The sequence below is a fragment of the Lygodium microphyllum genome, chromosome 8 (assembly GCF_053477565.2).
Source record: "Lygodium microphyllum isolate KBCC chromosome 8, Lygodium_microphyllum_v1.1.10, whole genome shotgun sequence".
NCBI lineage: Eukaryota > Viridiplantae > Streptophyta > Polypodiopsida > Schizaeales > Lygodiaceae > Lygodium > Lygodium microphyllum.
The window spans coordinates 582,924-601,184 of NC_141142.1; the positions used below are offsets into that span (position 1 = coordinate 582,924).

Sequence of the window (18,261 nt, forward strand, 5' to 3'; positions counted from 1 at the left end):
GCAATGGAGGAGGAGAAAGTGAATCACTTTTCTATGTTGCGCCATGCCTCTATGGAGACGTGGCTCGCCAGGTACTAGCAAGCTAGACAAGATCGAGAGGAAGGGCGATATGAATTTCAACATAGTACGCGCCATCGACCGATTCAATATCGTGAGGGCATGGAGGAGATGCTGCAGTTTATGTCAACGCGATAGTTGCATGGAGCTTTGACCGCAACGTCTCGCGAAGGGACAGAGGTCTCAATCGAGGAGTGGGAATTCTCGAGGGGATGTATTCCAAAGGTGATGACATGTTTAGGGTTTGTCGTATCTATATTTTATATGCGACAACTAATTGAGTGTTTCACTATACAGTACAAAATATATAGTACAAGAGAGTCGACGACGAGTAACAGATCCAAACACGGTTATAGATGAGATGGAGTATTTTGTGAACTTGCAAAGTATTATTAGGGTGGATTACTGTAGCTTCTCCATGATACTATTCGATGTGCAGTGGTTCAAAGTGGTACTTGAAGGAGCTGGAGCAACAATTCGACGAGGTCCATCTGGATTTCTTGAAATAGATTCTGAAAAAAAATGGACAGATTTGCGCGACACCTTTGTGTTGCCGGCCCATTGTGAACAGGTGTATGAACTCATTTGTTTGTTAATTGTATTACGACATGGTACATGCCACAATAGTTAAATCTCTCTTATACATGTTTGTGAACAGGTAATCTTCTATCCAAACCCCTGACAACGTCGATGGTGGTATGTTATACCTTCAGCTCCCCGAAGTGCGAGAGTATATGATCAAAGCGATGTTCTGAGCATAAATGAGAACAATATGCAAATAGAGAGGTCGATATTGCAAGGGGTGGAGGCCACTGAAATCTTAGAGCATGTAGAGGAGCCAACATCGGGTAACAATCATGGAAATACATGAGTCCAAGAATTCTTTGAGAACGAGGTAGACTCATCCTTTTGTGGTGACACATCTATCGACCTTCCAGTTTATGCCAAGTTGTGTTAGGAGATTGTCATGGGACCATAGGATACTTCATACTTGGAGTATCCACTTACTCAATTCGTTGATGAATCGCTTATAAGGGTACATAAGACATGCATTTTAAGTAAGATCATTTTTTAAGATTTATATTACTATGCTTTGTATGATTTAAATTCATTATACTAACATCATTTTTTGTCTATACAGGTGACCTTTGTGGATATCTAAATCATCAGGATGAGTCGAGGGATGGGCGATGAGGAGTTGCAGGATATCTTCACGCGCATGTCTCCAGAGCAGATGGTGAGATTCAAAGACATTGCGGACCAGGAGCTGTCTCGAACATTGTCAGGCCGCTCTATTAGATCTACTTCGGTACGATCAGATGCTTCAGTTTTGAGCAGACGAGGTTGACGCTCCAAACTTGGGCCAGTTGGAGGGAGTGCTTCAGGGTCAGAGGGATGCTGTAGAGATTTGGATGTAGTGAGCCCACGGTTGGCTTGGGATACAGGTACTCCTCGCTCTCATGGCAGTTCCAGAGAGCGTGGCTCATGTGGTTGTTGTGGAGGCACGGATGCGGTGTCTCCGTCTCATTGTTCTGCTGGAGTTGCATCACCTCTGGGATTTGTCACTACTATGGGGATGTGTACTTCATTCACTCCCACTTTTGCTCAGTCATTCGCAGGTGGCACCCCTATGGGTGCTACTTCGATAGATACATCCCCGGTCGGTACACCAGATGTACAGGGGTCTCCTAGATATGCCCAGGAGCATGGTCGCAGGTGGGAGAGGACCCATCTTAGGCATACCCCAAAGGGGTATGCCTACCTTATAGATGATAGGTCAGGAGCCATCATCATGAATGATGAGGGGAGAAGGGTGATGGCTCGCAACATGAGAGAGTTGTGCCAATAAGTTTTTCGACACAATATCTTGGATCATTGGAAAAACATACCAGAGGGGAGCAAGGACTACATAGTAGCATTCTTGCATGAGGATTTTTCAGTACCAGCCACAACAGATAGTTTTCTATGGATTGGATGATGGAGTGCATGCGTACATATATATCACACAGACGATCAGACACATGCAAGGCACTCAAGAGTGGGGCTACAAAGCCAGAGTGGCTAGACGCGGACGATTGGTGCCGACTGAGGGAGGAGGCTACAAATTCTCTAAGACGTTGGAGTCAGCAGCGCGAGACCACGAGGGTACGACTAGAGACCGGAGTGGTCCATCATCTTGGGAGTGGCCGCCATAGGACATATCTGGGGGGACTTTGTAAGTTTTTTTTTTGTTTTACTTGTTTATTTTTTTGCAATATCCTTTGTACTGACAATCGTGTTTCTAACAGTTAGTATTTTGTTTTCTTTGCAGCACTCCATTAAAAATCGTGATCCGACCGGCCTTGAGACTCGATATGCAGAGAGGCACGGTTTCACTACATTGATCGACCGATTGTATGGACGTGGCGGCCTTGTAAGTAACTCATATTTTTTGTCTGTAGTTACCATGTTTAATTAGAATGCATTATTGTATGGTGGACTGATGTGTAGTTTTTTTTTTTTGCAGAGTCCGTTCAATGCTCCTTTGCGGCGGGATGAGCTTTCGAATGGCGATGATCTATAGCTTGCCCTTAGATCCCTGGAGCTCACACATCCTTTTTTTAAAATCACGTGATCTGTGTAGATATTTTCTATGTAGTAGTGATATCTTGCCATGATTGTACCAATCGCTTTCATTATGCAATCATGTATTTATTTCATGTATTAGTGTTATGATTTAAGTGTACTTTGTCTTTATTTACACGAGCATTGTACACAGTGCAAAAACTATTTTGTATGGCTCAATTTTTTTCAATTACCATCGCTATTAGCTTCCAAATTTACTGCACGTGTCATTATTAGCATCACAAAGAGTCGTTATTAGCATCGTTATTTGCGACACTAATATCGACACAAATAGCGACGATAATAACGATGCTAATACTGAATTTTCTATGGCGTCGCCAATAACGATGCTTTTTGCGATGACAGGGGAAAAAATATTTATTTATATTTTCGTCGCTTTTAATGTCGATATAAGGCCTATATCTTGTAGTAAAAATTAAAGTGTAGATATACAAGGATCTTGCCATTTGCATCTATTTATCTTTTTTTAGCTTTGTAACTTCTTTATCACTTTCTAAAAAGATATCTAATCTCCTTGCAGTGGCTTTTTTCTTTGGTTGGTTGAAGAATTTGACTTGGATAGGGGGACCTCTTCTCTTCAGGGGACTGATGAGAAGATGGATGAGAAAGTGTTGGCATTTCTGTCTTTTTGGAGCTTACCTTACTTGTCTTTCCAGATGACTGTCCTTTTGCCTTACTCTTACTCTTAGTTAAGGATTTAAGTGGAGGAGAGTCGAGTTCCACTGGCATGATTGCCCTCTTCAAAATTAACTCAATACATCTCTATAGTATCCATCATCTATATGAATTGGGGTAATCTTGGCACTGCAAGGAAAGTTATAATAAGTTGTTAGGGCAGTAATAGTTTGTACTTGTAGGGAGTAAAAACAAAAAAATGGAATGATTATAAAATCTTATAATAATATTTCTCAAAAAACTAATAGACATGTTTCTTAAAAAAGAATGTGAAAGATACTTACATTAACCCCATTTATCTTGAGAATCTTTGAATCTATTATCCTGGCAAACATTTGAAATTACTCTCCATCCACAAAAATATGCATCATTTTGCAAGGACACTTCTTGTAAGAGAAAGCTATATGGTTTTTGAGGATCAACAAGATCCTCATATGTAGTGTCCAAAAAGGTTACCACCAACCTATCAGCACTATAAATGAAAACATGTTATAAAAAAAAGACAATAAAATAAAATAAAAAATAAACCAAAAAGTAAGGATTTGTATTCAACGCTCATTTTTACGTGACCGTGGATACCACTAAGAGAGTTCATAAGGATAATTTCTCTAGTGAGAATATCAATATATATTAAGCTCCAATGTCCTCTGCAAAGTAAAATGTTAGTAAGAAATGTATACTATAAAGAAGTATACATTAAGCCCTTTGCAAAATTACATACCCTTCGATGTAAGGAAAAAAAAAATGGTAGTTTCTAATTGGATCGAACATTCTAAAAAATAATTCTATGTTTGAATGAGATCTTGAAAACAATTCCACTAATAACAATGGATCAATGATAAATATAGTTTTAGAGATTTCTTCATTGAGAGAAGCAATCAACGCACTAAAACCAATAGTAGCAAAAACAAAGGAATGTCAATTGATTGCAATGAACAACACTATCATTCCATTTATTAAAAAAATTGAGTAAAAAAGCCTTACCTTATGCAATAAAAGACTACTAAATCTGACAATTGAATATATTTCTTAACAAACATGGATTTGTCCTCAAGGGAAATACTAAGATAGTCTTGTGAAGAAGTGCAAGAGATATTCACAACCATTTGCCTGTATATCTCCCCCATTCTCTTCAGATTGACAAGACTAAGGACATTGATTTTTCTCTTGCAAACTTCATCCTCTGATTCTATAGTCTCTTGTGGTCGTTCTTGGTGGGCTTGGGTTCTTGATGGGCAGACACTTGTTCGGGGGTGGTCTTTGTAGGGTATAAATGTGTCACCTCCTCAATCACTGGCCGTTTCTCTCTCCTAGATAATTTTGGAGGAACATTAAGGATCTCAAATGCTTTTTTATCAGTAGTAGGCAAGGGCCTCAATACCTTGTCGAACCTATACCTGATTCTACTGACCATACTAAGGTCTTTGTTCATCAAAGTCACTCTTATGAGCGTGGGCAGTAGCAATGTAAGCATCCTTCATAAAATCAATAAGTCTTTAGCAACCTTCTGAAGGCAAAGAATGGCTACAAGCTGCCATTTTTTTGTATGCCAACTTGAGTGGACACCCTTGATAATCTATAAGAAATATATTTGACAACTCTGATAAAGGTTGTCTTTGGAATCACATGCTGTGTAGCTCTTTGTGCCTTCCTTATCTCACTAAAACGTTTTTGAACATAATAAAATATAGACTTTCTCTTTCTCTTGGACTTGGAAGGGTCTTCTTCTCCATGGGCATAAGAGAGTCTAGGTTGCTCTATCTGTTGAATAGGGGCTCTAAGGGAGGTTGGAAACTTCGCAGTTGTAGGGGAGGACTGTACATGATGAAGCTTACTCTGGACAGGAGAAGACATTGTCTCTGCACTAGATTGCTTGGATTCCATGGCAGGAGACTGAGGGAAACCTAGGGTAGGTGAGATCTCAAGAGGGAAAGATTGAAGAGTTGATGGCCTTGTTGTCTCCTCCTCACTCTCTTTGTTGTCTATATACACCTTTCTTGCAGTCTGCTTTGTCCTAGCCATGAACTTGCTGAAAACTGAGACTAATTAGAACATTTAAAAACCATAACTAAGAAACCTTAAACCCCAAACAGAAACAACAAATATGGCATGATAGGAGAAAAGTGCAGGTTTGAAGTGAAGCTCCTCGCATCGAATTTATGGATGACTGATATGGCACAATAGGAGTAAAGCTCTTGTTGGAAATGAAGCACTTGTGCTGTATTTTCTGATGACATACGGATGACCGATACGGCATGATAGGAGTAAAGCGTTGGTTGGAAATGAGGTACTCGTGTCATATTTGTTGCTGACATACGGATGATCAATACAACGTGATAAAAGAAAAGTGTGAATTTGAAATGTTACTCCTCGTGTTGTATTTGCTAATGACATAAGAATGATCGATACAGGGTGTGATATGAGAAAAGTGCGGGTTTGAAATGTTACTCCTCGCGTCGTATTTGCTGATGAGATACGAATGACCAATATGGCGCGATAGGAGAAAAGTATGGGTCTGAAATGAAGCGCCATACAAATGATCAATACGGCGCGATAGGAATAAAGCACCATTTGAAAATGAAGTTTCTCACGTCATATTTGTGCATGACCGATAGGGCGCAAATACAGTGAAGCGTAGGTTTAAAAATCACCTACTCATGCCGTATTTGTGGATGACTGGTACAGGGCGATGCGATAATCGTTGATCTCGATGTTGCTGTGTATTCGCACTCGTGGATTCAAAAAGTGAGCCACGTAAGCTGGCATCGATCTTTTATACTTGTGGGCTAGGTGACACGTGACACTATTTAATTGACTAGGGTTTGTGTGGACCATCCACATGGCTATATACATGGCTTTCCATGTGGTGAATATTTTTCAATCTATATAAATAAGCGGTTAGGCATTTATGGTTTTTTTTGCAAATTATCAAACCTAGCTAGAGTTGAGGTCCACTTTCAGTGTGTCTTATGTCAATTTGTTTCATTTCGTGTCTTATGTCGCTTGCCCACTTTCGCGCCATATCGTAGATCCGCAAATACGAAGTGAGGAGGCATTGTTCATGAGGTCGGGTACACACTTTCGCATCGTATCGTGCTTTTACTCATGTTTGAACCTAAGGATATTGCAAGCTCCCAAGAGTAGGTAAACCCTACTAAAAAAAGAAGAAGATTGTCATCAGGGTCAACAAGGGCCTTTGGTTGTGCTGCCTTCTCCCTTGAAATTCCCACAGCTTTCTCCCCTTGTTCAGCAGAGCAAGTGTGGGAATGCCTAGGAATTCTCCAATCAAAGGCAAGTAACCATTGAGGGTTTCTGGGTTGTCTCAGATCACAAAGGTATCTCCATTAGAAAGGCTCCTAAACTTTCTTCTTTAGAATGGCATGGAGATATCTTATTATGGAACTGCAAAGGATATTTTCAACCCTGACTGGGATATTGACCATGTATTGTACTCATGTAAGAAGTTTTTCATGGAGAAGTTTGCTGAGTTTGAAAGTCTTGCATTTTCGGTAGTTGAAAAGAATGCAAAGGAATATGTTCACATACCTTTTGGGAACTCACCTTCAGAGAAGGCTTTGTTTTCAAGAAAGTGTACATCTCATTCTCTTGATCAATTTTGTACCTCAGATTTGTTTTGTTTTGCTCATTATAAGAAAAGCAGGCCAATGTCCAAAATAGCTGCATTCATTGCATTTACTCTTGTTAAATATCCTATTAAATTTGATGAACAAAAATTAGAGGGTCCAAAATTTTCCAGCTTTTGCCTTTTGGACAAGGTAGCAAATGACAAGGATGCATAGGAATGTTTGGACCCTGAGCAAGAAGCATATATTGCTAGCAAATTAGATGTTGCCCAATTCAAAGCTGAGACCATTATTGAAGAAAACCATGCAAATGCTGATCTTGTATGTGACTCTTCTTTTTATACTATTGCTTCACTTCCAACTTTCCCTATCAAGGACAAGGAATACATACTGCTAGTAGACATCCAAAGGCTCTTCAATCTTAGGGAGGATTATTGTTTAGCCATCATTGAAGAGGTTTCTGATGCTGCAAATGGCATTGTTGACATAAAAAATGAATCGAAAGAAGAGTTACTTAAACTTGACACCGAAATTACGGACAACAAGTTTATTGAAGCAGGGGATGCCCTTTCTCTTTGTTTTGTCAAATATTAATCGAAAGAAGAGTTACTTAAACTTGACACTGAAATTACAGACGACAAGTTTATTGAAGCAGGGGATGCCCTTTCTCTTACAGACGACACTGAAATTACAGATGACAAGTTCCACAGCCTTCAAGATCGACTTGAAATTTCCCATTTTGGAAAAGAAGAGTCGCAATATGTTAAAGAATTGGAAGATACCAATGAGGCACAAACATCAATTAACATATGGAATCCAACCAAGCTAGAGAATGATGAAAATCAATTGGTACTATTATCTTAAACTCTGTAAGACATACATTAATATGTTTGATTTCAACACTCATTTGACATTTATCTTTTTTTACAGATGGAGATTGAAGATTTTGATAACTTCTTGGGACAGGGTAAAGGGACAAGAGTTGGTATTAGTTCACTGAAAGATGTTGCACTTGGCCATTACTTTGCAAGGATTGATCCGCATGTTTTCTTGGTATTTCATAACATCTTCTTAGAGGAAGCAACATGGCCTATACTATGTATCAAGGCACTTATAAGGCTACTTAGTTTCTTTGGGTTACAATACAATGCACACAATGTAATGTTTTTGGAGAAGACTATGGCAATTAGGATTTTTGGTTATGGTCCTAGTTTCTCTACTTCTAGAGTAGGAATACTTTTTGGCCCTCTCATCTCGGCCTAGTGCCCATCCATTGCCACTTGCCCATAACCAGCATATGGCATCCCACCTATAGGTGTGTTTGCATGCCCGCATATCCAACCACTTGTGCCCTTTGCATGCACCCACCAATGTGACGCACCATTCATGTGCTACTCAACCCCTAGCTTTCTAACCCCTGGTGCTGTGCTTTGCATGGCCTAGGTTTGGAGCACCCTAATTGACCCTTAACTCATGAAAGTAACAATTTTCCATCACCTAAGACATAACCAGCCTACCTCTTGCAATTTGTCAACAATGTACACTCCATTTTAGGAGCAATAATAAAACTTTCATGCAATCAAAATTGCTAATCACTTTATTATATTCTCCCATCTACATTAACAACCAAAAACCATCTACTAACATTTAAGTAAGTCTGTGCCAATGCCCCATTTCAGCTTCACTTGGTTTGCTAAATAGCAAACTGGAAAGAATCTTTGCAAGCTTTAAAAGTAGAAGCGCTAAACACTATTTTCATATGAAACATGGGCATCTTACTCTACATTAGAGTTTGGCATACTCAAATTATTGAATCCTTGACTACACAACCAAATTAAGAAAATTAGCCTCCTCAAGTGGACAACTTCTAACAACCATTAGAGACAAGCCATTTCTTTGAGAAGCATCCTTCAAGATTAGAACCCTAAAGATCAGCCACCATCGAGTGCAAGAGTGGCAAATGATACAAAGGTGAAAGGAAATGATTTTGACTACTATAAAGTGAGCAACGTTAGGATATTAACACAACTATAAAGAAGTAGGAACTTTGACTTCGGGAATCGGCATGCATAAGCTAAGCTAGCCCACATTTCTTTCACGTGTCGTTTCTTGGAAACATCAATGTAGTAGCAATAATAGAATGTTTTCTTACACTTATTCACAAATTTTCTTTCGATTCATTCCAAGGTATCTAAAACTCTTTCAATGACGCTGAGCGAGGATAATTGTCTACGCCAGTGAATACTAGTGCTAGGTGCTCTGGAAAATGTCTTTAATTGCTTTATACATGACTCGATGTCCAAAAAAGAGGTTATTTGTACATCATCGTCTTTGCAGCGCAGAAAAATCTCCATCCATGGCCACAGCTACAGCAAAGTTGATGCTACTTTCATATCGATAGAACTCCTGCATCTCTGCAATAAGCATGGAGATTGGATGCTATCCATGGCTTTTGCTAAAAGTTGCGCTCATAGTTCATCCCTCACGGCATAGAAGGAAAATAATTTCCTCATTTAGGGCGCCCAAATGCCAATCTCTTTATATTCCAGATACAAAACCTTTATTCTCTCTGACAAAAGCCTTCTTCAACCACATTTGAGCCACAAGCAATTTCCAATCAGAGGTCTTGGCAGAGACGGCCAAAAACAGTAAGTACACAAGGCATTCCCACTGAAGTATCCATCATATAGACCATCTATTCTCTGGAGGTTCATAGATGAGCAACTCCGGCTTCAAAAACAAGCATGATAAAGCATACATTCCCCCTCAAGAACCCATGGTGTAGCCTAACAGAGAACCTGTAAAACGAACCTCGTTTATCTATTTGTGTTAAGCCCCAGGAAGTATGTAAAGGAGGTGACAGTGTACAGGATATGTAACCCATTATTTGGAAAACTAACTCTGGCTACAATAATGGAACTTCAGTAGGATACCTCAGTGCGTACCAAATGTTTCGTTACAAGGTTAGTGCGACCAACTTTAGTCTCTCGATGTAGTTGCCTTTCTATTGTAGTATGCCATCGTGCGCAGTGTGAGGACGACACATACAAGGGTCCCCAGGGCGGTCACACCCGTCATTATGAAGAAAGTAGACTGAAAACATCCAGTTGCCTTGCAAAGCAAGGTTTCCCCTGTGGATATGCCGATGTTTTGCTTCCTAGCTTGCTGATCATATAGTGCTCCGGCTACTCGGATTGATAAGATGTATTGCCCTAATGGTCCTGCACAAGCTAACACAGTGTAGAGGGTTCCAAGGGCTTTGAGGCCAAAGAGCTCGGACACGATCACTGCAGTAAGTGTGTATTGAGCTCCAAGGGACAAACCAGAAAGAATGGAACCGATATAGAGTGCACCCTTCACCCCCAAAGCAATGAGCAGGTTGGCCAGCACCAAGATTGCGATAGAGATACAGAAGAGAGCAGGCCGAGTTGTGAGCGAGGGGTATCTTGACCGGCCATCCATGCACATGTCTGAGAGAGATCCGGCCACAATGCGGCCAAAGAAGTTCCATATGCTCACTAGTGCAACCAGTGTGTTTATCTTGATGGTAGAATAGTTCTGTGAGTACCCTACCTGTGCCATGTTGTTGAGAAATGCCATCACGGCTCCCAGGCCACAGGTCAATGCGACGAAGAGTATCCAAAAGTCCAAAGACAATAAAGCTTGTGCAATGGAGTGATCCTCACCCCTCGGGGGATTAGGGGCCAGGACTTGTGCTTGGATCCATGCTTTGCAGGTTTCAATAAATGTGTGAGAGGCCGGTGGGCGCACTTCTTGACCGGAGGTATTATTCGGAGCTCCTGCGTGCTCATCATGATCGATTGACACAGGTGTTGGATTAAGAGTTGCAGAATCTCCCGCAGGCAACTCTAATCCCTTCTCCCTAGTAGATGCATCCGGATGCTTTAGTACTGCAATATGGTCTTCAGAGCCTTCTTTTTGGTTGTCTGTGAGTTGGATTTGAATCCCCGCAGCAGGCACTTGTTCTGATTCTCTAATCTCATCAATTCTTGGCTTGGTCATCTCGGACCACACCACCACCGCGAGAGGCAGACACATAATGGCAATCATGAGAGAAGTGAGAGCTGCAATGACTGCCCTGGAGAGGGATGGCATCACGTTCTCAACAACCAAGATGACCATGAGATACATTGCAAGCGTGAGCGCGACGCCCTGGAAGAAGCGCATGGTCTTTGCATCCCCCTCTTCGGGTGTGTCGTCGACATAGCGCATGAGGAACATGCAGAGCAGGGAGACAACCGAGGGGAGGACACCCGCGAGCAGGAGAAACGAGACAGGGTGGTCCCCGAACAGGGCATAGTAAATTTGGGGCAGGATGGCACCACTGAGGCCGTAGAAGCCCTTGACGAGGCCGAGGACTGTGCCGCGGCTGCGGGGGAAGTTGCGGAGGCAGACGACCATGACAGCCGTCTCTGGGAAGGTCTGTGCATTGGCGCCAATGGCGAGGAAGAGGCAGAGGTGCCAGATCCGGACCTTGTGCAGGGAGGAGAAGAGGCGGCCGGTTAGGGCAAGCCAGGCCATGAGGTAGCCGAACGAATTGAGCAGCGCTCCGACGGCCATGGTCCCGGAGGGCAGCCAGAAGTCATAGAGCAAGCCCGCGATGAAACCGACACCATCGCCAAGGCCCAAGAAGAAGGAGATGGTGTTGAGCTGCCTCTGGTCGAGCGCCAGGGACGTCTTGATGCTCTGCGAGTACACCGAGAAGTCGAAGGCCGCGCCCGCCGACGCCATCAAGTACATGCCCGCCACCATCACCAGCCATTTGCTGTCGATCACCCTCTTCACTATACTACTCCCGTTGCTCTTCTTCGCGAGGATTAATTGCGGCATTTTTGGCAGATGGTGGATGTTCAGCCACAGCTGCAGCTGCGTCCCAAGGGAGTAAGGCCTATCTACAAGCTGTATTCAGATACCAAAGAAAAGAGAGGGGGGGATTAATTACCAAGGACCAGTGTGTGGAGTCTTGAAGAGAGGGGGGGATTAATTACCAAGCACCAGTGTGTGTAGTCAAGACTCTTACTACTGACTAGAGTGAGTGAATCAGTATGTTTCTCTGCTGTCTCACTCAAAAGCGTTTCCAAAAACCGCTAAAGTATATCTATCGTCGTGTCAAAACAAAAAGATATTGCGCCTAGTAGGCCTAGTAGACTACTTGATGCTTGAAAGTTGATGTTGTTCTATAGAGTCGAACGTGATACACATGTCGTGCGAGCTTGATGGTAGGACCACACTAATCAGGAGGCACGCAGTCAATAAGACTGATTTCTAAATTAAATTAAAAAAGAAAACCCCCTGCCCACTGCCTACTGACCACTGTGAAGGGGAGCTGCTCGTACAATGGACCGTCTTACGTGAACTTTGAAATACAAACTTGAAGACGGACAAATTGGTCAATGGATGTCACATGATAAAAAATTTCCCCCTCACTCTCTTCAAGTAGACCCTAGTGTTTAATCCTAGAATTGACAAACCTGCAAAAGTCCCGGTTTGGGTTGAACTAACCTACCCACCCAGGAATATTTGGTCATTTGTTAGAACTCTGATATCCCCTTTAGGCAAACTTCTAGGACAAAGGCCTATGCAATTAATCAACCCTAGATGGTTTCCTCAATTGCTAATAGGGATGGATCTAAGTAAGGAATTACTAGATTTGTTGCTCATCTCATAGTCAGAAGGAAACATAACCAACAAACAAGCTCCATCCTACATAAATTTTCCTAATGCTTGTTTCAAGTGCATGAAAGTTGGCCACTTCATTAAGGACTACCTTGAGTTGAAGCTAAAGGATTCTATAGAGCCAAAGAAGATAAGAAGGCTTCCGAATAATCCATTAAAAAGGTAAAAAGAACTCTAACCAAAACCAAAGTAACAACCAGTCATCAGCAACAATCAAAAGGAAGACAATAGTATAGAAGACACACAAAAGAAAGATAATACAATGACAACTTTAATAAGAATACTAAAAGAGGGTCTTGAAAACTTGGGGATAGTGATAGCAACCCATTATCTAAGAACAAGGAGGGGTCAATAGAAGGGGAAAACAAAAAATAAACACCACTAATGAATACTTGTGATTTTTTTTCTCTTAATTGTAAAGGCCTCATTGATTCTAGGGAAGGGCTAGGATCATAAAGAGTTGGATTAAAGACTTGGAAACAATTTTCATCCTCTACCTATAAGAGGTGAAATTCTCTTAAGAATATCTAATTGAAAACCTCATAGTAATTAACCAAGCTTTTGAATGGATCTTCACTCAACACAATCATAATAGAGGAGTAGTAATAGGTATTAGCACTAAAATAAAAATATAATTTGCAAATCTTCTATTGACCCAGATAATATGGGCAATAGTTCAATTTAAAGAAATAGAAGAAATTGTTGCAGTGCCCATCTATGCCCCATGTACATCACATGAAACGATCTCTCTATGGAATTCACTACTGCAAATTCGATGCCCTATAATTCTTATAGGTGACCTCAATATGGTTGAATATATTAAAGACCAGTTTCTCATGAGGGGTCAAGTTACCTCAAGTAATGAAAAATCAGCTTGGATTAATTATGTCTCCTTCCATGGGTTGATAGATGTGAGGTAATAAAAAAATATGGGAACATAGCAACCTCAAAGGAGGAGAACCAAGAAACAACAAAATTATTTTACAAAGAAATCTTCTCACCTCCTGAGGAACCATCTTAGGAGGTAATGTTAGCCAAAGCTAGAATTGCATGAATTCGACCCCTGCCCCCGCCGCCCCCCCCCCCCCAAGCTCAATATCCCAAATACTCAATTAAGACCTCATTGAGATAGAAATAGGGGATACAATAGACTATCTTGCCAATGGACAAATTCCTAGTCTTGATGGAGTATCCAACAAGTTTTACCAAGAATTGAAGCTCCCCCTCATACAACCATTGTTGTAGGTGTGGAGAGAGTCGATAAGGTTTGTAGCCTTACCCATAGACATAAACCAAGGAGTTATCAAATTAATACATTAAAGAGATAACAAAAACTCCCTCTCTAACTGGAGACCAATTACTTGTCTCTAGGGAGATACATCCTTGACTCTATTGTTAGTTTGTGGTGGGAAGGTTTTGAATTTGCTCAAAAAATAAAATGGGACTTCATGTTTTTCAAAGTAGACTTTGACAAAGCATATGATAGGCTTGATTAGTGCATTATACTAGAGTCTCCTCAAGATATGGGTCTTGGAAAAAGGTTCATCACCTAGGTGAGTACACAATTTTGTAATGCAACTACTAAAATAGCAACCAATGCTAAGACTTCAGCCCTTTTCCTCTCTTAGATGATAGAAATATCATACATGGTTGTCCATTAGTCCCTCTACTATTTGCAATTTCAACATATGCTCTAGGGTGGTTAGTTGAATATGAAATTGAAGATGGAATTCTAATAAGACTAGAATAACAAGCCTATGGTTCTCACCCCATTTGCTAATGAGAAAAATGGAACATCAAATAATGACCCCTCATTCATATGCTCATTCTGGACAAAGTCTTTTGTTAAGCCTCAGGTGTGGGAGCTTTCGCTCAACCGCCAAGACCCTCGGACCGCTTATTCTTTCAAGCGTTTCAAGCGAGCTCTCATGGCTATCTCTCACCTAGCCGATGCGCCGTCGATCCAATGAGTGTAGTGAGCTTACCTTGATGCTCAATCGAGTACCCTCCTCTCTCTTGCACTCCGGTAGCTCCACGATCCTAGATGCCAGCTCAAGCATCCTCAAGCCTCCTCCATCTCCAAGCTCCATCCTCCATAGCCGCGCGCGCAAGAGAAGAGAAGAGAAGAAGAGGAGAGGAGATGGTGAAGAGCTTCACCCTCTTGATCCCTCACTCTCACACACACTCACTTCCTCACACTCTCACTCCCTCTCTCAAGAGCACACACAAGCAAGAAGGAGAGAAGAAGAGGACTCCTTTTGTCACACACCAAAGAATGAGCTTCTCATTCACTTTTCAACTTTATATACATGCCCTAATTTCCATGGGCGGTCATCCCCCTTTTTTACATGGCCGGCCATTAGCCTAGGCCCCTTTTCTCATTGTCCTTCTATCTTCCTAGCTTCCTTTCCACCGCCTGTCTACATTTACAAATTGCACGGGTGAGAGCCCGATGCTCTTTTACAAGATTTCAGGGTACGCCTTTTTATTTTAAAATGCGCCTTTCCCCTTTTGCATTTCCCTTGGACTTTTAAGGTTGCCCTTGCGCTTTTGGTCTTTTTTCCTCTTCTTTCTTCAGTCGGGCTACCTTTTTTTCCGCCTTTGCCCTGCGTCTTTTCCACTTTCTTTTGCTTTTTTCTTTTGCTTTCTTCGTGTTGGGGTTAACATTACCCCCTCCTAGACGAGTGCCAGTCCCATGGCACTGTGGTGGGAAGTAGTGGAATAGATGATGCTATTGCTAGGTGTAACTGGTGGGTAGATGACACTGAGGCTTGTGAATGAGAAGTGATGGAGTTTGATGACGATGACCAGGAGAGATTTCGGCGTGCTTTAGGTTTCCTGATGATTGGCGGCATCTTTCTCATTGTTCGGACACCCTTATGGAGCCGGTCATCTTTTGAGTATCTAAAACGCTTGAAACAATAAGCAATCCCTTAGGAGGATGGTATTGGAGGGATTTATTCTCGAGAAACCCTCCGAACGTTGTTTGCCTTGAAAAGCCGTGGCCTGGGCTGAAAGCCCTTGTCGGGGGGTAGAGGATCTTCAAATTTGAGTTGGAAGTCTTCAGGCTTGTGGTGTTAATAAGCGATTCGTAGATCTTGAGGCGGTGGGCATGGATCATCGGACGGTGAGGTTCCAAAATCTATGCCAATGGCAGCCCATCTCGGGGTTTTCCTTTTGCTTGATTTGGTTCAGTCATGGCAGCCATTAGTAGGCGGATGACTGGCAATATGAAATCCGTTGAGCCATTGAAACGTTCACAGCGAAGCTCCTGAAGTTGCTGTAATGGGGTCATGTCCGACTCCTGGAAAAATTCCTTGTCATTGGAGGATGTAGTAGATGATCCCCTTCAACCCAACATCCCGTTCTTGAAACATGAACATAGCATGCAGGGAAAGTTGTGCACTTCCTAGGGGGTGTGTCTGTCTCATTGTGTAGTGCATGGTGTCCGTGCCAGTGAAACTGGGAGATGGGTCTAACCTTGGGCAAGCCCTTGGTAATGTCCTACACTTGAGGACCCAGTTCGTGCTTTGTTGGTGGTGCAGTGCAAGTCTTAGGGTGGCAGGTCTGAACGTCCTGCCCTTGATGTGCCCTAAGTGTGAAGTGGGGGGGGCTAGGGAGGGTCCTAGGTGCGGTGATTGTGGTGTGTCTTTCCGTCCTTTTTTTTTCTCTTTTTTTTAAAAATAAATATAATAGCATGAGGAGGCGTATACATGGAAGCAAGCGGTACAAGGGCATGACAGGAGTTCACTCCTCGTCATCTGAATAGTGAGAAGGGGTTGGTGGAGGGCAGGGGGCCTTATTAAGGAATTTTCGACTCAACAAGTAGCCTTTGATGTGGAGGCGGGTTCTGAGGGTGGTGGTAGAAAGGAAGGGGTGGTTGCACTGGGTGAATTTGCTGTCGTTCATGTCTTCGAGTAGTGCACCACAGAAAGATGGCAAAAGAGAAGCACGCATCATGAGGCGAGTCATGGTGTTGCTGTCTATGGCGTTGGGGTCAAAATAGAGGGGTGGGAGGTGGCGTTCTTGGGGTGCGGGCTCTTGGTGGACTAGGATCCTAATTAACCTAAGATAATTACAAGTGGTGATGAATGCGGGGTTGGGGCAAGAGGTGAACTCGCTAAGAAATTTATCTATAGAGCTATATAAGTCGGGGAGGGTGAAAAGAAGGGCGTTTCTATGGGAGGTGCTATTGGTATTATAGATGATGGGGAAATCGAACCTGCCGTGGATGGACGGATTGAAGTCTACCCCTACCCTTCGAGGATACGGCATAAAAGTGGGGTCGTTTCTCTCTGAAGGGAGGGTGTTGCAAAATGCCATCCACACTTCCAGGTTGACGTCAAAAATGCGTCTCCTCCAGATGGGTTGGCAATTATAGCCTTCCACTGATCTAGGTACCTGGAGGACTTTATCTTGCCAAAACTCGTGGTCCTTGGCTCCCCAAGCAGTTGGGTGAGCCTCACGCTCCGCTAACCACTTGGCTTTGAGCCTTGCCCCCATGGCAATGACATCCTCCACCAATTGAATGGGAAGTACCCTATTCAAGGCAGTGGGAAACTCAAAGCGCAAGTCGAAGGGGTCGCGGTTATTCTCCTGTTGTTCCCAGATAATCAATTCGGCACGGAATTCAGCAGGGGAATCTTGGGTGCGCAGTAGGAGAGGGGCAGGCTGTCTTGGGACAGGTCTAGCATTCAGCTTTCTTCTTGCCTTCTCCACCATCTCTTTCCTACGGTTGGTTTGGGCCGCTCTTCTCTCGGCAGATGTATCAGGGGGCTGCACTTTGGCTTGTTGTGGTTGAGGGGGTGGTAGGACGTATTCCTCCTCCTGAGGTCCCAGATCGAGCTCCGGTTCACCCCCTTCTGCTTGCTCGTCTTCTTGTGTTTTTTCCTCTGTGAAACCGAGGTCATCTATCTCCTACGCCGTCAAGCCTACCTATGCAAGATATCTTCTCTGCTCTTCTAGGCTCTGCGGCGGGTCTCTTAGCTACAGCGGCACGTGCAAGCCTGCTGTGAGAGCTCTGCGCGCAACGGTTAGTTTCCTTTGCATCTGATCATTGGCTTCATCTCCTTCTGGTTTGGTGGCGTGGAGCAGCGTATTGAGAAAGGTGTGCTGCTGGGCTATCATGGAGAGTTGGGCCGCTTCTGCCAGATTCTCAGCTAGCACCCTATCTCCTTCGGCCTTGGCTAGCTGACGTGCTAAGTCCTGTACTCTATGCTCATTATGATCGGACAATTCTTTTGCCCTTCTTTCCATATCTTCCAGGCTCTCCCCCTGATGGAGGGTCATTGCCATGAGTTGTTGCTGCTGGGTCTCGAGCTCACGGTGCAGGCGGGACTGCTCCTGGCGTTCCTCTGCGATTTGCGCATTGAGCTGGTCTAGCTTCACCTGCATCCTTCACACCTATTCTGCCCTTAATTGGTCCAGCTCTGCAGCCTCCTGTTTGATTTTGTCAAGCTGGCTTTGCGCTTCCATGTTGACTGCAAATAACTGATCATTTTTGCACCAAAGGTGGGCATTCGTTTCCCTCTCCCCGTTGAGACGCTCCATCAAGATTTTTCTTCTTCCCTCCCAGGCAGCGTCACGTTCCTTCAGGGCTTTTAGTTCTTGCGCCTCCTTAGTG

The 18,261-nt window shown here is 43.0% G+C and overlaps 1 protein-coding gene across 1 annotated transcript; it reads right to left on the reverse strand.

The window, feature by feature from the left end:
- Positions 1-9,201: 9,201 nt before the first annotated feature.
- LOC148031881 (protein NUCLEAR FUSION DEFECTIVE 4-like) lies at positions 9,202-12,022 on the reverse strand. The gene has a single exon (XM_087682448.1). It carries the CDS (start codon positions 11,790-11,792, stop codon positions 9,921-9,923), a length of 1,872 nt encoding a protein of 623 aa, XP_087538574.1. The 5' UTR covers positions 11,793-12,022; the 3' UTR covers positions 9,202-9,920.
- Positions 12,023-18,261: the final 6,239 nt, after the last annotated feature.

What these genes read in the sequence shown, in the direction of transcription:
- LOC148031881 (XM_087682448.1), bottom strand. Translation starts at nt 11,792, where the DNA reads ATGCCGCAATTAATCCTCGCGAAGAAGAGCAACGGGAGTAGTATAGTG.